We start from the raw sequence: 22,068 nt of genomic DNA on the forward strand, positions 1-22,068 counted from the left end.
GCTGGAGTTCACGACGTGTCTTCTTTCTCTCGCCTGCTTTCTGGCCCGGACGACGCAGGACTACTCGCTTTCCCAACGGAGGTGGAATCGCTTGCCCACAATCAAACTCGTCGTACCAAATGGCAAAACAGGTTTTTGCGACCCCCTTGTACTCACGGCGTAATTTGTTGCACAACCAGCACTCAGCATCATCCACAGAGCACCGCTCACAGAAGAACGTCGTCGCAAACGATTTCTTCTTTCGGTCCGTTCGTAAGAGTGCGCACACCTTACAAGACCGCTGGTGACGCTTCTGAACGCCACTAACAGTCACCCAATCGTCAGCTTGCTCGGGCGCGTGGGTTATACGGAGGGGTGTCCGCTTGCGTTTGGTATTTGGAGGCGGGGTTGGAATCACACCAGCAAAATCTTCAGCCCTGAGCTGCAAAAGCTGGTGCTGAAGGATGCCATACCACATGCCACGAGGCATCGCCGCCGTTCTGTTGATTCTTGCCGTCTCTCGGTGTGAAATATAGGCATTCACAAGTGCCAGGTCAACGAATTCCAAAAACAAGCTCTTGTAGTATTTCCGGAACCTCGCAGAAATCTGCAGGGAGTATTTCTGGAGGCGGCGTTGGTCATGAGCGTCAACTCCGCCCATCCAGCGTTGATAGTCCTTCACTGCTGCCGGACACGAGACGGTCACTTCGCCAACACGCTTGATCTTTCTTTTCACACTCTCCTTTGCCATCGAAGAGCCCGTGCAAAGATAATTAACTGGTTTCTTATCCCACCACTTGAGCGCAATCATACTGGGCACGGCCACAGAGCGCGAAAACGTGAATTCTCCATGGGGAATCGTCGCGGGACGTGTCTTGCGTACATCTTTGATTTTTTGGTCGAAGCCGAGCCGGTCGGTCATTATCGTGCCGATAACATACACGTTCATTGCGAGGAGCTCAATTGCCAGCAAGATCGAGAAGTAGAATCGGTCAACAACTACTGTGTACCACGGTCGCCTAGCATCTGAACCCTGAAGCAAAATTTGCAGGTTGCGAACGACTGCTCCAGCACCGGCGTTGTGGTCAAATGAAGTTTTCTCAGAGCCGCTAGCATCACGCTTGCCCACGTACATTTTAGATCGGGTAAGTTACGACATACAAGTCAGTGATAAATATATAGGCGTAAGTTATGACGTAAAATATATTACCTGTGACAATACACGCTTCTTGAGTCACACACCATATACATTTTAGATCCGTAGCGGTGGGGCTTGTCCGGCATGTACATACGGGTTGTATTCCGCTTCGACGTTGAGGGAAGAACGCCTTCATCAAACGAAAAATCGGACGGGAGGGTCCATCCTGAGAGAAAGCGCTGCTGCAGCTTGTCAACAACTGGACGGGGTTCCCAGAGTTTATCACGCGTAGGCTCCGATTCGTCATCCACAAAACGTAAGTCTCGCAATATATCTTGGCATCTTTTTCTTCCCATGAATTGTCCAAAGGTTCCTGCTGGTACAGCACCGTCTTCTACCATAGACCAATGCGCAGCGAACCGTCGCTTCTGGGGGCACAACGTCCGTGCGATAAGCAACCCAATGACGTGCAGGATCTCATGCGTCTCGTATCCTGACGCTGCTTTCAAGCGTCGGCGAATCTGCGTCAGCGTCTGCTCCTTTTTTCGGCGGCCTCCAAGCTTCTCCAGAATGGCTTGAGCACGTCGATCGACTTGCTGGAGACTGTACCGGTTCGTTTCCGCGCTGATAGTTACCCATAGCGACTTCGGTAGAAAGTAGAAAAACGTACGGAGCGGTGAATCGGAGAGAGCCCGCAACTCTGGTACGGGCGACGCTTCTTCCAACTCCATCCCTGGATATGAGGCAACACTCGCCTCAAACTGCGATCACTCTGGGGTCCACTGCATGGACCGTAGAGCGCTCTCACGCTGCTTTGTGGCTTCTTTGTCGAGAGCGCTATCTCCCACTTGCAATGATGCGACAAAGGCCTCGTCCATGTCTGCGGCATCGTCATCAGACAGGACTTCATCATTAACCTCCTGCCCATCGCGAACGGAGCCTTCACCGTCTTCATCGTCCTCATCGAAATCTCCGTCGTCGCTTTCACCTGAACTGAGGCTTTCATACGCACCCATGTCCTCGTCTGGGGGGACGAAGTTGATGTCCCTCTTGGTGGGAGCACGCGGACGAAGAACTGGTCTCAGTGGCCGGGCTGGAACAATGTTTTCTTCAGGCTCAGTATCGGCACCAGACGCCTCTGACAGCAGCTGTAAACTGACCGCCGCTTCGCGACGGGAATCGCTTGGTGATAAACCAAACGCATGCGCAACAGCTTGCTGTGATAACTCGACTTCAAAACCGCTGGATGATCCGAACAGCTCGTTCAGAGTATGCTGTGACAGCTGGGCAGTCGTGTCAATCTGCGAAAAACGCACGTTGTCTTCAAAAGCAACGTCTTCTTTCCCCTCGCTATCTTCCACGCGGTCGTCCTCTACACTCGCGTCTTCTTCACGATCATTGTCTTCTACCTCATCACCAGATCTTGCTCTGGGCTCTGTCGTGTCTAAGAAGCCTGTCTTCACGGCGAAAGTTACCAATTCATCAACTTCCACAAAAACCTTAGTTCGATCCGGACTAGTGTAGCTCCAGTCATTCCCAAGACCACCTGGACGTTTAGATGTCCTCCCTGCCGCTCTCAGCTGCCGCCAAAAGTGCGGGAAGTCGATGTCTTGAGCGGCAATGGGAGGTACACGGTCAGCGCTTCTTCTTCTTGGGCTCGACCGTATGCGTGCCATCGGTGAAATTGTCGAATGACTGGCTCGAGTGGCTGGCGGCATGTAAAGTCGTACGCGTTTTCCTTCTGGTCCCCTTCCCCTAGTTTTCCCGCCGTTCAGTTTTTGTAATTGCAACCTTGACCTCTTGCATCTTATAGGTTTGAGATGACTTGATTAAAGTATTGATTTGTTGTTTCGAGCCAATTCCTATTGTTATGTACCGTACGTCGTAATTTACGACATCGCCATTGTTGGTATGGCGTAACTTATGACGTCGGGATTGGAGGGGTTAAATGTATTTGTCGCATTGCGCATCATTTTTGCGGTACTTATTACCGGGGAGCTAAGCTACATCTGGCGCACAAAACATACTTTTTTGTAGATGCTTAAAGTTTTTTAATTTATTCCATACATATCCTTTTGCTGTTCAGAACAGCATTAGGCGTTTTAGTAATGTCACTACTAGGCGGGCAAGGGGTTAAGTAAAAAGTTAGTTTTTAAGTTAAAATTATCGTTTATATGCTAAAACAAAAGCACCGCGTTGTTTTAACGAAGCTGTGCTACGACAAACGTGGGTTTGTGAAACGGACGTGGCCATATTAATTTATCTGGTAGTTCGCCACAGAGAATGATATAATATTAAACGTTGCGGCAGTACTCCATTTTCTAAAATGATAGTTTAGAATGTAGTCGGGACAAATCACTCACGTCTTGTGTGATAGAATTACTAAGTATGATCACACCTGAAACGAAGAAAACCGAGTTCGAGGGTTTCTCGTGAAGTGGTAAAACCGCGAGAAGTTATAGAAACGCCCTTCGAATAAGACGTACCTAAGTGAGCGAACGCGCAAACATGCGCGAGTCATGCTCATTTTTAGAGACAAACGGTGGCTTCTGTCAGAGTTTATTGTGCTCAGTATGTGCACAACGCCGTCAAAATGAGCTTGATAAACCTGTATAATCAAATATCACGAATGGTTTTTGTGAAGTCGGTAAACCGAGAACCGATTTTTGCCTGTTTATTGGTTTGGGGCTTGTTGAGTAAGAGGTAAATGCCAAGTGAGTAGATTAGGGTTAGCCAAAAACTTGCAACATGTCTGTTTGAGCACCATCTCTATGTTGTATCTTTTTTCCTCTCGTAAGTGTGGCATAATCACCAAAGCCATACACCTTTATCCAGCCACAACGTTTCAACATGTGGTGAACCAGTAGCGTTCCAGAACCAGCTCCCACCACGGTTCGGTTTATCTTCCGTATTCCAATGGTCACACCTAACCGTACCGAGCTAGTATAATTGTAGCACTATTGACGGCAATCGAGCCATAACGTGAATACCGGGGCTCGGTTCCTCGTTAGCTCTATTATTCTAAGGTTGCGCTCGGTAAACGTATTAGTGCCAGTGATTTGCATTGTGTCGTGTGTAGAGTGAGCTAAAGAACTAGTATGGGGGTCAAACGCAATCAAATGATGTCATGTGTTTTAATTGGAACAATTGTTACACGACTTGTTTTCGAGCTGGGATTTCTGAAAGAATCTCAGCTATATAGTGTCAGAAAACGCACCGCTCACCATTATACTTAGGAAATTATGCTAGCTGCATTTACACTGGAATACTCGTTGCTGCTGCTGCGGAATAGGAGACGCATTAACACAAATACTAAGTACTTCGTTTCGCACCTGTCGTTTTTACCAAGTATTTGCGTGACTTCGCAGATTTTTTCTAGCCAGAATTAAGGCTGGTCTGTAGCACCTTCAGATTCCTATTTTGGAAGGTAGTGTTGAACAAAGCGTTGTTCATTCTGAAGTCATCTGAGTGATACCGTACCATTCGACTTTGTCGGGTTTGATGTCGCTTCGTTTTATGGCACAGATCGATCATGGTCGGCGCATAAAAGCAAGCATAAAAGCGAAATCGGAAAAGGCAGATATGGAATCGTTTTTTTCTCTGGTGATAACACATTGATGGGGGTGCAGCCATGTCATATATGGTTGTGTTAGCTAATCAGATCATGTTTGGAGCTGGAGGATGCCCCTCCGTCAAAGACGGGCTAGCACGTGCCTTTGCACCCCGTGTCGTGTTGCTTGCCAGTGTATGTGATGCTGTTTTGCTCATTCTTTTGTAGCGTTCGTAAGCCTTCGACGCTCACCTTCCGAATAGCTTGATTATAAGTCTGGCGATACCAGCGGTAAACATCGCGGTTGCTCCTCCCCGCCTCATTGAGTGTGTAATGAGCCTTGCGGGGTCTTCTCCGCTTGCTGCGGTCGCGTTTTTTTAATAACTTCAGTGAGACCGCTGGCCGCGAGAGCCTTGCCATGTCCGATCAAGCACAAGGCTTCATTTGGGCCAAAGCTGGATGCGATCCGCACAAATTTCCAGGCAGCTATAACCGGGCACAAGTATATCGAGTCTAATAAATGCAGGGCTCCTTTCGTTCCTGCGCTGAGTTTCCTCCACGATATATTATTGACGTGGTCACTGCCTCGCTCCTTGTTCTGGCTGGCCGTCCGTGAGCTGTCGTTATTTGAACATCGAAAATTCGAATGACGTTTGGTTTTACACGCTTCCCATCAGCGAGGAACCCAGACCTATGGGGCTTAAAAAAGAAGCCAACGAACGCAAGATTGCCAGGTTGACCGGCTGCTTTTGCATTGGGGGTGGTGACAACCACTGCATCGCGCGCACGACCATCTTATGTCCCGCGAGTAGTCCGACTGAAAATCAACAGTCGCGCAAATGATACCATGAAATATGGGTACTCGCGAACAGAACGGCATTGTCGAACAGTGTTTGTTTTTGCAGATACCGATGAGTACCAATAGTGAGCGGCTAATGGGACAACCTGGTAGAAATGTTGCTCTGCATCAGCAGGCACCCATTTGCTGTAGCCATTTCTTGCATACTCTGAGGGCCATCCCTCCCACGTTGCAGTAGGATTTAGTAGTAAGCCTGAGATCAGTGCGATGGATCGTAGCTCGATGATACACGTCCTGAACACCTTGCGTAGAGCTGACGGAGCCTGAGGCTATAACCAAGTATGAGAGAAGTTTGACTATGTCCTGTCATATGTTGGGGTCTAGGAGCGAGATGCTGCATCAGCCACGATGTTGACCGCTCGCGGGAGGTGTTCACGGACTATTCGTAATTTAAAGATCGCTTCATCGAGCCCGATCGCTCGACTTACTTCCTGAACAATTCGATTTGCGATTGAAAGCCGAATAGTCAGCGCTACCGCTGAAGTGTTGTCGGCCCAGGTCTTGATAAACATTGCCGACGTTGACAAAGCAGACCACGCTGGCCCAAATATTTAGACTGCTGATACCGCCCATATATGTTCTCGGGCGTTAGTATTGAAGCCGTCTTCGCGTGTAGCAAAGTGAATTAGTGCTAGCTCTTCTTCGTCGAACTAAAACTGGATGTACTGATAAGAGGGGGGATTAAGCTCCGCTTGTCCTTCATTAGTGGCCTCCATTTATAAGTGGGTGTCGATGGGCCGAATGTCTGCAAACATAGCGAGATGCAGCTCTTTAACCCTAAACTCGGTCTTTTGACAGTATTAGTTATTGTGCCTTTCTGCCAAAACGCCCTGGTCCTACGTAGGAGGATGACCCTTACGGAGGACCTCCTATCTGATCGGTTGCAACCGACTAAAATTTAGCCGAACCCTTTGACGAAAAAAAGACGATACCAATCAAAGACCTATGAGGCTGCGTCAAACAAAATGATACTTATGAACCTAAGTACGAACCGCGATTTAAGCACTTTAAGCGAAAGCGGGGCGTCTCCTCTAGTATCATTTTGTTTGACGCAGCCTCAACACGCGTGGTTCGGTCAGATAATATTTGACCGGACCACGTGTGTTTCCTCAGGGAGGACCTAAACCATAGCAATACCATACGACAAATTAACAAGGTAGGATGTAGCAGTCACAAAATTTATATTGTACAATACCTTCCATCCTTTGAAGTTTCATCGACAAACACGATTTGATCGGGCCCGGCAATAGCCTGTTCACATACTCTTGCCTCGCCAGCGTATGTCTGATGAGAACCCATATTTGATTTAAAATTGTTCTATTGTGGATACCTTACGTAAGGGTAAATGGCCGGCAAATACTGGCCACTCAGCCCTTAATTTGTTAAAATAACCCTTTTAGACCAAATCGGAGCCCTAACGTAGGGCAATCACAATCAAATCATAGTCGGTAAAAATAAAAAGTGTTATTGGTCAAATATCATGTTATTTAGTGGCCTGGCCTAGCAATTCAACTCCAGTTCGTCCTCAGGTCCCACCTTTAGCCCTACTCACCCTTGCTTAGGACCAGCCTTTAAAGGTCAGATTGGCCAAATCTTTGGAAAGGCACAATAAATTATTACAAGTCTTGATGAGCAGCTCTCTAACTGGAATGGTGCCGCATAATGCTGAGTGAAGTTGAAGATAGAAAGGTTTCGCTGCTCGTAAACATTTGGAGACGAGGCGTAGATTTCCAAGAATCCGCTGAGTTCTATTCAAAAAGCGCTTTTCTTATTCTGAAGAGAGAGGACTCTTAAAATGCCTTCTCGATCCTGATATATGGCATTAGATAACTTTAATTTCTGGAACAATTGAGTGTTTGGAATAAGAATTTCCTTTGTCCAGATATGTATTTCAGTGGAATAGCGAAGGGCCGCGTTATTCCACAGGAATAGATTACTGATGTATCCATGGTAAGTCATTTATTCAAATTTTATCTAGATATTCGTTGTTCTAGGTCTTGCATTATTCCAACAGCTAAGATTTATATTGAGATGGTGCGGGTGATAGTGTTGATCTCGAGATCATGAACCGGAAGCGTCGAATGCCAACTGAAGCATGTGTCATCGCGGATTGATTTGGGGCCCAGAATCGACAGCATCGTTAGCCATAGTGTTTCGTTGGCTAGATGCAGCCGTTTTGCGATGTCACATTTCGCTGATGCGGGATCGTCGATCCATTTCTCCGGGAAGAACGGGTCGGTGTCTAAAGAGCTACTGTCCATTAATGCAAGGGTCTGTCGGTCTACTAGCAAATATATTGCGCCTCCGGATGTACCATAATACGCTGATAAGTCCATCTTAACAGGGCGGACAAGTTTACAACAAGATCGTTCAATTCTGAATTTGTCGCTGTAATCCATCGGATGTGCCCACTTGAGAGCAGTAAATGGTGAAATGCACCTGTCACGTTTCTCTACAAATCTTTGATGACAACACCTATATAATTGGCCCAGCTCCAATTGCATAAGTATATTGATATTTTTTCGTTAATATATAAATAGGGTTGCATGTGCCAAGGTGTAACAAAACCAAAGAGCTAAAGTCGACATCCAGATCCACTTATTGACCAATGACGTGCTGACCTGTATTTGAGTGGTTCACACGAGAACAGGGGTTCCCGCCCTGGTCCCAAATAAATCGGAAGTGAATTTTCCACAAAACTAATACTTATTTATTTATTATTATTGTAAGCATTCTGCATACTATAGTTTAAGCTAGTAACGGTAGCGCTTACCCCATTATATACCTGGTAGCACTTTTAGTCCTTCCAACGACCAAGTCAGCGATGAGCCAAGTCCAGATATCCGGGGCGACCCTGGTGCTCGCTGCATCCCCCCATCTCACTCGCGTGTAGTGGAAAGCGCGTCACCGCCTCTTTACGGTGTCCGGAGATGTCGTCGTCGCAGCGCTGCTAAGCTTGGCGATGCCTGACCAGCAACGTCTTGCAGCACAATCGCTCATGGAAAGCGAGCTCGCTAATGCGAATCAGCGGGTGTCAACTCCCTCGCGTCCATACCAAAATGACGTCGTCAAGTTGAGTACGTCTACGTATTCTAGCGCCAGCGAAAACAGGCTCCCGTTACGCCGGTGATTCTGCGAGATTGATATCGCTACGCCGATTCATTGAGGTGTCATTAGCCAAGGTAAAGTTCCTCCTCTCCTGGTGGGCCAAGAAGATCAAAGAATGGGCCCTTAGCAAGCTGATTATCGACCCCAAGGCTTTCCCCCTTCTGGAAACACTCCAGAGCGACTGACATCTCACGTTTGTGCCCGCACAAGATGGAGCTTTCGTGCATTCAGCGTTCTTTGGTATTCGGCAACGGAAGATGTCCATGCGCGATTAGGCTCGGAAGACGCGACATCTGGCGTCATGCATCGTTACCAAGCTAATCGACATGGCCTCGCATGTCCTCTTTTTCGTGCTCGGCATGCGCGAGGGTATAACTCGTTGGTGGCTTACAAGAGACGAACCCTTTTCTCTCGAGGAGGCATTCGCCTTCGCGATTCACGAGAGCTACATGGTCGCTGCGTCGTACGACGTAGCCATACCTGCGGAAATCCGAGCGTCTACCCCCAAGCCCATGGAGATCGACGCCATTAACGCGTCGAGTGATCTATGGCGCGGGCCTACGGCGGTGGAGGTGGGTGAAGCAATCGTTCCCCCATATTTACGTTGAGCGCCTCTAGCGCTACCATCCAGCCAAGGTTCATGCCACGACGAGAGCAGAAATACCGATCCGCCATCACAGCAACGTCACCCGGAACGCACAGAGCGTGTACAGTACCGAAGTGAAGGTCTAGCGCAACTCATTGACTCGGCGGAATATACTCACTAGATTGTAGACCGCGTCGCCGCTCATGAAGACCCGCCGAAAGTGTTCCCACGTCGCCTCTCGCGTGATACCAGCCGATCGTCGATACCGTATTTCGATAGCTTGGATATCCCGAGGAAGATGACACATGGGAAGTGCGTGACTCCCTCCTTCGTGATTTTCCAGACGTCGTTCTCGATTACGAGACCTAGCGCAGTGACGTCGCGGGGTGGTGTACGCTGAAGTGAACATGTGGGGCGATGCTGAGATAGCGTCGGTGACCTCGATCTGTAGCAACGCCGGTGCGAGCCGCGGTATAGCCTGGCACAGCTTGTCAGGGCAAGGTTGCAAACAGGAAACAGCCTGTGGCATCGAGCTGGTAACCTGTGGGTTGCCAACCCGACACACTACAGCTGCACCGTAGTAACTTCAATTACCAGCGGCGACACCGTGGTTAGCCAATACCTGTTTGTAGAGACACCAGAGGTGACAAAGCGATGCTCACTTGAGCTGCTCACGTGCTAACTTCTGTCAGCAAGTCTTATGTTGACGGGCTGTCCAAAGATGCTCCGCACTGGCAGTCATAACAACACTCGCGTGTGTCTGCCAGGTGGAAATCGAGCCCTAGCGGGTTGGCTAGATGCGACAGGCATTGACCACTGCGCAATGAAGTCGCGTTCGTGAGGTTTCTCGCGTCCATGATGCAAGCTCCACAAGCTTCGAGTCCTTTATACCACCCGTGCGGTGGTTGCTTCGTCGTTGTGTGTCTTGTGAGCCGGTACGCGCAGTGTCGGTCTTCGCAGTAAATCCAGCTCTCGTCACGCACCTACCGATTCTGGGCTTACCCTTGTTACCACCGCCAAAGTAGAGCTAGCGTCGCCGCTCTCCGAGCTGTCTCATGTGTCTTCGCTTCGTGGGCTCTCGAGTTTTCTTTAAATGTGCTCCGTGTGATTATGTTACAGCTTAGAGAGGAGAATGATGTGACGGGTTCAGCTCCGACTACATAACTAGGTAGATTTTGCTTGAGTTATTACATAAGAAGGCAAAGTTTAGAGTATCTGTTTATATTAGCTTGCCTGCCAAGTATATTTTGAAATTCGAAGAGGCCTTGTTGAAACGGGCAATAGTGCTGCGATAGCAGAGCTCATCGTTTCGTGTGTGTGTGTGTTATTTTTGTTAGTTACACTACGTCATTACTGAGGTAGCGCAATCAGATTATCATCCAAAATGCTACATACACCCCAAGAAGCCTTATAAAGATTCATTATTTCGCTGTAGATTCAAGCTGTCCATTTACTAAAATTTGATGATGGCAGAGCTGATAATATCTAGAGTTTAAAGGCACAAAACAATTGTTATTACTCAGGTCTACAATATAATGTTTAGTGATGTATTGATAAAATCATTGCATCAGCCGTATATGAGACAGCGTCAAACAAAATGATACTTATGATCCTAAGTACGAATCGCGATTTAAGCACTCTAAACGAAAGCGGGGTGTCTCCTCTATCTCTTGAGCCCTTATAAGCTACAGAATGCTTTAAACGGAGGAAGTTATTGTCGCTTAGAACTAATATCTTCATTTATGGGCCCTCGAAATGACGATACATTTAGGAGTGTTGTGAGATCAATATGTTTTCAATTTTTGAGATTCAAGTGTTATTTAAAGGCCCTTGCTAACAGCAATGGAATAAGGGTAGTTTTACAGTTCTTTCGATGGAAGTTTACATCAAATGTCACAGTTCCGGTTAAGTGTGATGTTGAGGACAAAAACACTTGGAAAGGCATAGTAGAGCCCATACACCTTATATTATTATGTCTCACCCAGTACCATCCAGCCCATATGGTAATCACTGAGATCGATGCGACACAAAACGGACTGCTGATACATACCGGTGTCTATACGTATTATTAATAATAGCGGTTGTTCAAAATAGCCGCTGTGTCGGTAAGTGTAATTCCTCTTCAAAGTTCCAGATGCAGTGACTACGACCAAAGAAGCTCTGAAATTAGCAAATTCAATATATCATGACTTTTTCTTTAATATTTACAGGCAGGTTTATTGTGTTACCAGGGCTCTAATAAGCCTATAAGCTTCGAAAGGTTGGGATTTCCTGTACCATGTATTGTGAGTTCTGCCGGTAGTCGAACGGGCCGATTGAACAGTTTCGCTCCGAGTTTCGTTCGGCGGCATAAAATTTGTGGTATTATCACTTTAAGTACGGTTGTACGCAGAGTATAATCGCAAGAGCGGTTTAAACTACTTGCGACTTCACCGACAGCTCCAAACAGCAAATATAACAGTTCCCAAAAAGGCGTAAAGATGGAAACAACAAATCTTTCATTTTGTGAGGGTCTAGCGCTACTTCATTTATTACTTCATAAAAGGAGAGCATTTGTACAATTCATAACAGGTTCATTACCAGTGCATCAAAGTGCTCTATCATTACAACTTTTCCGGTAGTATGGAATAGTCAGTGCGAAGCGAATCAAAATGTAATATTTAGAGAGGTGTGATTGACTTTGCTGTAGCACCCAACAGCAAAATCAGGGTGCCACCTTAACATTATTTTACCGGTACTAATATGAGACTGCGCGAGACATAATGATACTAATCAACCATTTGGAGTTATCGAGATATTCGCGTCTAAAGATCACCCACGTGTTTTCGCACTTTATCGAGTAGCTGAAAAAACAAGCGTCAAAGTTTTTCAGAAATTTGAAGCAGGTGTATCATTCCCGAACAGCGCACTCCAGCCTCGAGAACGCAGTGCCCCGAGACCGAAAGCAACACGACGGCACCCGCTCCTGCCGTCGCTGTTCTTGTGCCGCCCCCTGCTCCCCCTGTCCTGGTCGATGCGGGAGAGCACGGCCCCCACCGTGCCACGAAGCAACCAGCCGACACCAGGGCGCACACAAACACGGCCACCGCCGACCTAACAAGTATCGCTCAACCTACTGCTCCTCGTGTCGCTTTGCCCTCCGCTACAGTACCCCAGCAGGAAGGGTCGCCTGCCAGCGATGAAGCAGATGAAGGGAGTGAAGACGAACAGGAGAGCGATGAGGAAGCTGACGACAGTGACGACGAAGATTGGAGTGACGACAATGAAGATGAAGAGGAAGACTAGGAGGCAAGCACTGGTGAGAGTGGTGTAAGCGTGATCAAGTTTCTGCTAGCACAAGCCCACATGGAGGTTTTGAGAGCGTGGATTATAAGTTCTTCGTGAAAGGACACACTAAGAATTCATGTGACCGTGGCTTTGGTCATATTCGCAAGCACCTCGCCCGCACAGACTGCTGGACTTTGGGTCAGATTGTCCGAGAAGTAAAAGAAGCCGCTTCATCCAATGAAACTGTGCGCATTTCACGGGACGATGGGTTCTTCAAGAGCTACAAGCCACTACTCACAGAGCTCTACAAGAAATTGCTTGGCGTGCAGCAGTTTCAAATATTTTCAATGGATTCCACGAAACCGGGGGTTGTGATCTGCAAAAAGGGCCCCACCAGCATTGCAGTGGAGAAGGATCTGCGTAGGAAGCTAGATGGCCATCTCACCGAACGCCACAAGGTGACGCGCATGTTCAGCAGCTACCTGGAGACAATGCCGCCGCCTCCGCGAAATGCAGAAAAAATCGACCAAATGCATCGCACTATCAGGCCTTACGTCCCAGACGAGTATCAGTCAGATGCAATCTACGCAGCTCCAAGTAAGCAGCAAGGGGACAGTGCTAAAGCCGCCAAACAAGCTCGTCGAGAGCACCGAGCGGCAATGGCAGTGACCGCGAAAGAGAACCAAGACAAACGCGGTAGGCAGGATGACGAAGATCAAACGAGAAACACTAAGAAGCGAAAAGCTGCGTGCACTGGGGATGCTGTAGTGTAAGTTTGCCAAAATGTCCCGCTTAAATCAAAATGATACTGATGTCCATCACTAAATTTAGGCTTTTTTTCAGATTATACACATGGGTTCACTCGGATTTGATCACACAAATGCGGTTTTAGACACTTTCTACTGCGTTTTAGCCGAAACGAATAGCACCACGCGATTCTACGGGCGATTCTGCCTCAGACACTGCAATAAAAAAAAATGAAAAAGTTGGTCATCCACCGAGGTAAGTTTTCCAGAGGCTCACCACTTCGTCAATATCTCGTGTCCGAAGGTGTGCAAGGGCTCAAAACGAAGCCAAGATACATAGGTTTGTGCTGGTGCGCCTAAATCGCGATTCGTACCTAGGTTGATTAGTATACTTATGTTTCACGCGGTCTCATATGTTGCCATTAAATACCCAACCTTGGTAGTATCATAGCGATCAGGGACCATGAAAGTGCAAGGCACGGTACTATCTTTGCCTGCGTCAACTCAGTTTTACGCCTATGAACAGCTCTATCAAAATGCGGATGTTGGTCCTCATCGCTGCTGCTGACATCACCAATATCAATACTGCGTTGATCGATTACGGCAAGGTACAACCGTTCGGGCAAACCCGACCCGATCACTGACGCCGAGAAAGCTGCCGTCAAGTTCAAGTCTTCACTTGCCGTTAAATCTGGGTGTCATCCGTATCCTGTCGTAAATGCTCCCGGTGATACGAGTGCCGGCCTGAGCGGAACGGGGTCACCCGGTGAAGATTATGGGTAGACAATGTTATGGGTCGGATACGGGTCCGGCCTGATAGTGGATTCCGATGTTTGACAGCCAATCCATCTACGACTTTCGAATTGGTCTGATATAAAGGTATGTGGTCGTTACGAAGCAGCAGTTGCCGAACCCGAATTGTATCCGTTGCGATACTCGTATTATCATGAAACCGCTAGGGCCCAAGCCAGCCATTCTGCCAGGTAACCACCATCACCTAACGGAGCAGCAGTAGCCGAACTCGGCTTGTATCCGCTACGAAACTGCTATTATCAGGAAACCCTTGGAGTCCAAATCTACTACTTTGGTAAGTCACCACCATCAGCTTACCAAAGTCGGTTCTTGCCATTTCAGTTTTTTCCAGCTAGCTCGAGAAGCAACGAGCTCAAACAGCTCGTCGGGGCGTCATGGCTTTTGCCGACCCGGAACCCGCGGAACCAGCGCAAGCCGCTATCTCCACGCCATCTCACAGCCACATGAGCCCTCCAGCAGCGCCTCACCTCAACCTGCAGCGAGAAACACATCCCCAGCTAGCGCGGCGAGCAGGACAGTCAAACGCCAACGCGATTGCCTCACACGGCTGCTACTCGCCACAAACGCAATACAAGCTCTATAAACATCGGCCGGTACCAGTATACACGCGCGTGGTCGTCACGCCGGAAAATAGTATATCGGTGTAGTTACTATCGTGAGAATGGATGCATGGGTAAAGTTGAGTTCTTGGCTGCCTCGATGGAATACGGAAACTTTATCCAGCATACTTGCCAAGATGGTCACATCGTCGCAGCCCCAACAGTGAATATTTTGGAACCAATGCGTGCTGCAGCTGACGAGCTTTCTCACAACAATGTTGCTTTGTCTGCGTCTATATGGTTTCGAGTCAAGGAGCAATTCTATGGCGAAGCCCCGAACCAGGCTTTGATTGGACTCACGCGAGAGCAGGTGCTAAGCCGAGCGTACTGTGTACGTACTCGCCACTTTGGTGGTAGTATACACGGTCGCATTGAGGTGTCTCCCTTGTCACGTGTCAGTGGTTTACCATTAAACTTTCTTTCAATTTCACTATATCAGTGGCTTCAATGGCAGCGAGCAACCAAGCAGAATTATCGGGTGGGCACACCCCGAGCTGATCGCTCTGTTGAAATATGCTAGCACGTCACTCTTTGTCGACGGCACCTTCCGGTGTGTGCCGCGCGGGTTCCAACAATGCGTTGTAGTCATGGTACACGACAGGTCGTCCGGCAAGTACGTGCCTGTGTTTCACGTGCTAAAACCCGGGATAACTACAACGCCATGTTCCATCTCATTCGGCAAGCTGCTGATCACCAACTCGAGCCCACTGAGTTTTTTTGCGACTTCGAACGAGCCCTCATCGACTCTGTCGGAGATCAATTCCCCAGCGCCGATGTCGTTGGCTGCTTATTTCACTTTAAGCAAGCTGTCCGCAGGAAAATGCGAAAAATCGGTATATCAAACCGATCGGCTAGTATAGCGATAACAATGGGCGTTTTGGACATACTTACTGTTCTTCCTATAAAGTAAATTGACGGTGCTGGTATCCGGTCGGTGAAGTGTTAAATTAAGGAACGCTGTAAAAATGGTGGAGTTTCCTACAACCGCTCGAGGTGGAATATGTTCTGGCGTTACTCTAAGCGCACTTGGCTTGAGATCTATGACCTTGCCCTTTGGAATGTGCATGGGCTAACGGAGCGACTTATTGCTCGCACAAACAACCCATTAGAGCGCTTGAATAGGGAGCTTAACGCTGCCTTTTCGACACCTCACCCCAGTGTGGCGATTTTTGTGGCCACAATCGAGGCTCTCGCGCGAGGGCAGGCTGCTTTACTAGCTTCTGTACGAGGTAGACGTGCTCGTGGAATACAATGTGAGACGATTCAGTTGCCGAGGGAGGTTGAGCTGCCGACGAAGTCTGACGACTCCAGCTCCGACGAAGGTGACGAAGCAATGCAGGACTCAGACAGTGGTGCTGATAGCAGCAGCGACCGCAGCGCTCCAACCGATGCAGGCGAATATGCTGAGAATGGGGTGCCATCAGCAGTTGTCTAAGTGTGGTAGGAGTCACAAGACGGTCAACAATTTATATTTGCTGCTTCTAACATCAATATATTTGCTTTCTTTGCATGGTCTGGTGTCTGGTCAGACCTGGTAATGAGGTCGGATAGTGCACCTGACCTCTGCATCATGCCTTACCAGTATCCGACCCGATAAATAGCTAACCTGATTATGCAGGCTCTGCATTGGGGTCGCAAGTGTACAGCCGATCGACGAGGTTAGGAGGCAAGTGGGTCATCGTGTACGCGTACAGAGTGAAGGCGAAGAGGGAATTCGGCACAATTGGGCAAATTTGATTGTGTGGCTTAGCAATCCTGCTGTAGCTAACCCGACAATACTAGCAATCTCAGCGTCGACGTTTGGTGGTGGGTACTTTGTCAGTATCCCAATCAAGACATCGGATATCCTCAATGGCACCATGGCAAAGGTTGCGGGTGGCAGAGCTGGATGGTACACCATTTTTCAATTTGGTGAGGAAGGAGAATTCCGGAATCTCATCAAGTGGAGCCAACTGACGGGCGCAGTCGTTGAGTACAAATTTTGGCAACAGTATGAGTGCTACCACATCTTTCTCCATTATACGACATCATCATTGACCAGTATTCTGAAAACTGTTTCTTTACGATTCATTAGTGTTCCTTACATACTTCTATGAAGCATTTAGTCAATTGTTTTTAGAATATTTATTCCCATGTAATCCAAATCTCAAAAATCCTGCGAATCGACTTGACTTGTGTAGTAAGAAAAAGATACAATCGAAGATTGTTGAGACGAGATCGGCTTCTGAAAAATGAGCAACCCACTCTAACGTATCGTGTAATTCAAGCTTAAGTACAGTAATCGACGTGTCGGAGTCAAAAGCAGTTTTCGATGTCGACCACAAACGCTCTTGACGTGTGTTCCACGTCGCACGACGAACTGCAGCGGTGTGGTTCGAATAGTACCGGTAATGGAGACCAAGGATTTAGCACCGGTGAAGATGGAGAGGCAAATCCCTTTACCAGAGTCCTGAGATGTGATTTAGTGTTCATTCCCACACAGCAAGGAGCTGCGTCGATACGAGCGCGGTTTTCCCGTGCTGTTCCGTAGACAAGGGTCAATTGAACGAGTCAAGCGGCTGAATTCCTAGGACGTGTCTCCAGCTATTGTTTGTCACTCCTGGTCTTTTTGTCATTCTAGGCCCCGATGGAGGTCTCGGAGTGCCAATTGACGCAGTTCCAGACTGAGGTCTGCTACGTAATGGTTCGCTAGTATCTTGTAACTTGCTGAATGGACAGAAAGGATCGGGGCGTACGGAAGGACGTTTGTCGAATTGCTTGTCGCTGAGGTCCCAGGTACATGCCTAAAACGGTGCTGATATACAGTATGACAAACGTTTGCTAGAAAGTTTCAGGATGTATTTGGATGCGATTTTGGAAAGTCAAAGCTTGACGAAATAGTAGTGACCGACGGAGCACAATTGGCAAACAATTCAAGCAAGACAAAATAGTACTGACCGACGGAGCACGGATGACATACAGAGCTTGTACTGTGCGGTTGCGGGATGGCAATCCCGTGGATTCGCAGTTGGTATGGGTTGTATTTTACACATAAAGTAAGAGCCGATAGCTGCATTCACAGTAATTTGACGTAGCTTAAATTCTTTCTTTTTTTCAATCTAGCTACTTCGAATGCAGTCATCGACTTTCACTACACACACCTCGGTAAAACAAACGTCACCTTACTATAAGTGGATCGCATCGGAGTTATGCCATGCAATGCATACTTCACTAATTGCGGTGTAGAACCCCATGCTATTTAAATTTACTATCCAATTGAAATTAGATAAACAAAATCACGGGGTTAAGAGCACTAATTTATAAATTAGTGTTCCTAACCGTAAATTCATTCAAGGCTTGCTAAATTAAAATTTCACTAAGCCTATTGTATAAAACTGTCGAGAATAAAAAACAAATTCAGCAAAACGTGCCTGTTAATGGCATTTTCTTTACGAGAGAGTTGGGCTGGTATGTGATACCGTGTAAAAGGGTGTCAGTAGGTGTATGAAGAATGCGTGTTGTTGTCCGAAGGTGTGAGCGATCTGACCAGCTTGGCTTAGAATGAGCTGGTTGCCAGGAACCCGGTATATGGCCGTATGCGTCACAGAGAGAGAAGACTGCTTGAGGCTGTTAGAAGTATCATATTCGCATTTTCCGACTGAGGGGCATGAAAATGGCTGAGGACAAAGAGAAGAAGAGGGGGGGGCTGAGCTAGACTACAATGACGACATATGGATGGGGATGATTCCAATATTTACGCTGGATTATTGTCTTATTGCATATCTTTCTAAAGAGAATATACACGTTCAATTTTTTCAGATATAGTTCTGTCGATTTAAAAAGCTTTTTTTAACAGTGGTCGTGTAAAGAAAACCTCTATCTGTGTTATGAACTAACAATAGACGATTTTTCTTCTTCTTGACTGCGTTCTAGTTGCCCAGATACGTAGAAAGCAGCAAGGTGATAGAGCCCCTGCCTAACGTGGTTTGATCTGGCGGTGGGGACGAGTGTACACCTTCCCCGTATTCTTTCGCATTCTCAAGTATATTTCGAACGCTTGTGTGAGAGATGATGGCACATGGTCTGATACATCTTCCACGGATTTCCCATAGTTTTTCCAACGCTGGAACACCTTATCGCGGTAAGATGTATCGCGCCCCATTTTCTGCAGCTTCAGCCCAGCGAGCAAATTAGCCCCACCAGCCCTCTCTTCCCCGACGTGCTCGTTATTTTCGCCTTCGTCATCCGTCGTCTGGTGACTTCGAAGAAATCTCTTTTCCTCGGCAGTGAGAATATTCGAGGAGTGAACAGCGTCCACGTTCAGCACACTGGCCCGATCGGCATTAGACACTGCTGTGCCACTTAAAAGGAGGACGGTCGCAAGAACCACAAGGGTCATGTTGAAAAGACGCATGGCTGGAAGGGTCTTAAGGCCGGAGGAAAATTGCGGAATGAGAAATGCGGCAGTAGTAGGTCGGCGTAATTGGATTTCAGCGATATCCTTTTCTAGATGGTGAGTGTAGGATTGTGCGTAGTAGTATTGTGAACAGGTTATCGTCGAGAGTAACCATCGCTGTGGTTGGTCATGGTTTTCCCTCACCGGGTGAGGGAAAACCATGAGGTCCTATACGGTGCCTTACCGTGAAGGACCGAGTTGTTCTTTCACTCTCCTACGGTAGCTACTTAACAAAATCAAATCGGAATTTGTAAATGTGGTTGTTCTGGTTTCTCGAAGATGCAAGTGGGTTCGGGGCAGTAGCATGTTTTCCCTCTTAACTTTTTAGAGCTATACTTAAGTAGTAAATATTACATGTAGGTTCGTGAGCGCGGATACGGAGAGAGGATAGGTTATCGAGGCAGCAGTTAAATGCCCAAAACGTATTGACTTCGAGCATCGGTGAGGTAGAAGGCGAACGAAGCACCAGCATTTCCAGAAGTTGTCGAAGAATTTTTGTTTAGTACTCCAAGATTATATAAGTTTATATTCATGTGAAACCTTTTCCCCGGAGTGAAACCTGTGAATTTTATTCAAATTGGTGCGAAAATATGACCCGCTCCTTTAAAATTTGTATTGAATCAATACCTACTATTGGAGTCTGTACATATTCTCGAATTAACCCTATAAGGCTATACGTTCTACTACTCGTAGGTAGCACTACCAGAGATAGAATACAGTACACGTACCGGTACTAAAAAAACATGTTTGTTGACGAAACGGTAATTCTCCATGTTGACGGGACGGTGTTTTGCATGCAGGGATGATGGAAAGCTACATGATGTAGCTACATGATGTAGCGCTCCATCATCATTGCATATAAAACAGCAATGATGGAGCTACATGATATGCAGTGATACATCACTGCATATAAAATAGCTATGATGGAGCGCTTCATGACGTATTAATAGCGTTCCATCGTCCCAGTATATAAACACCGTCCCGTCAACATGGTGAATTACCGTTCCGTCAAGATACAGTAACTATCACATTATTCTAACTACCTACAATTCCAAAGCTCAGCTCCACTTATCTTTTTACCACCAAGTAAAATACCTCGACCAAGCTCTGATAGGATCATCGACTCCACATCGTGACACGACCCCTCGGAAACTAGGCTACTCATGCGTCTATATTTCGTCATCGTCATGATTGCTGCTACATTCGTCACTGCCCTCGTGGGCTCGAGCTAAGTCAACCAACGTCTTGCGAGGACCCACGATGCCTACTACCCGGCTACTGCCGATGCACTTCAGGGGCTGGCTAAGCAATTTGACATTAAAGCTCACTAAATCGAAGACACTGCGTGCTTATTGAAATTCTTTAAGAGGAACTCGGAACTGTACGAAGAATACCTGAAAGCGTTCAACGCACTACAGAGGGAGTATAAAATACGAGGACCTACAAGCATCACGTTCGAACATCATGGTTGATGATTTTAGAGATAACGTAGCACGGCGCTGCGAGAATGTCAAGTGATAACAAGCACTATGTGGAATCACGCGATTACAGTAAGCGAATAATATGACTACTGTATCATCAGTCTTGTTAAATGTTGTTTCTTTTGCGGATCAATAGAAGGTTTTTGTTAAATCCACTCTGGTACAATTTTTGGTGGTCCGCTCCTATGAGACTGAATATCGAAAGAATGGGAAGCTTATCTGACAACTCCCGACCGGGCCATTAATACATGTAAAGCGATGACAAACGCGAAGTGGTAATCATAGCATTGTCCAGTAGGTCATACATCAATGGCGCAGTCGCCATAAAAGCAATTAAATACCAGCAATGTCCTCTCAGTAAGAGACGACAAAAATACTGAATTTAAAATATTCCTTAATGTATATTTAATAAATACTTTCTAATTTTATTAGAATGTTATTTTCATCTGATATTATTTTTCGCGTACCAGCGGCAAGAGTGCTAAGCTCTCTTTGCTGACCACCGTTGGCTTTATTTACGTGGGTGTGCAGTAACAATAGCCTTGCAGGATGTACACCAGTCGGTCTTATATTTTGAAATACACAAAAAGTGTATTACACACATGATGCAGCAGCTGTGAAAAACGCCTCTTAAAACTGATTAGCCAATATGGCTATCTGTCCTAACACGATCAGCCGAAGCTGCGCAGAACTCAACTGCCTTAATCAGCCCTTCGTGAAACAACTTTGGGGCGTCTAAAAGCGAATGTGCAAGAGACCTCGAACGGTTTGTAGACAGCCAGATATCTAGATGCATTGGAGAGGCGAACTGTAACTTCTGGGTCTGATTGGCGTAAAGGAAACCGTACCGAGTCAGACGCATCACAGCCTGATTAGTTTCAGGATCACGTCCCACTATCGACGCTCTCTCCACACGCCATTTTCTCCTGAATATCGCCCACCACACTAACCGACATGTTATTGGTCGATATCATCTCATCAGTCGCTGCATCGGTAGGTATACCTCCACACATCTGACAAATGTATTCGATTTGCCTCGTTAAGCGTAATACCAGCTCGATCTGTAGTTGAGACCCTTGATACGCCATGCCAATCGCTTTTATAAGATACGAAAGCGCGCGAGCTATTCCAGCGTGACCAGAGCTAAATTTCTAGATAGAATCACACACTTCGTCGCCAAACCAGATGCCCACCAATTCCCTCAGTTCCGTCCTTGAAAACAGAGGTCGGAAAATACATCACGAGTTTCTACAGAGGCAGCTGTATCAGTATGACAGAAATAAAGCTACCGCAATGTCTAAATCAGCTAATACTGTATTGTAACGGGCTAAAGGCAACCCGTTACAAAGCACACAGTAGTAAGAAGAAAGTAGGTAGATTAGACTCTGATTGATGGGCGTAACAGCATTAAGGCCGTCACAGCCAATAACAATAGTCTTGGGATCTGATTGTCCACCGTGCACTCACGATGGCAACCGTGTGACAGAGCCCCGTCACACTACCCCCT

At 47.1% G+C, this 22,068-nt stretch overlaps 1 protein-coding gene across 1 annotated transcript; it reads right to left on the reverse strand.

Moving 5' to 3' along the window:
• Positions 1-18,600: 18,600 nt before the first annotated feature.
• On the reverse strand, positions 18,601-19,023 carry PITG_13481 (secreted RxLR effector peptide protein, putative; the record flags this gene model as incomplete). Its single annotated transcript, XM_002899655.1, has 1 exon — positions 18,601-19,023. One exon carries the CDS (start codon positions 19,021-19,023, stop codon positions 18,601-18,603), a length of 423 nt encoding a protein of 140 aa, XP_002899701.1.
• Between the last annotated feature and the right edge of the window lie 3,045 nt (positions 19,024-22,068).

This window comes from Phytophthora infestans, genomic scaffold (genome assembly GCF_000142945.1).
Source record: "Phytophthora infestans T30-4 supercont1.29 genomic scaffold, whole genome shotgun sequence".
NCBI classification, from domain to species: domain Eukaryota; phylum Oomycota; class Peronosporomycetes; order Peronosporales; family Peronosporaceae; genus Phytophthora; species Phytophthora infestans.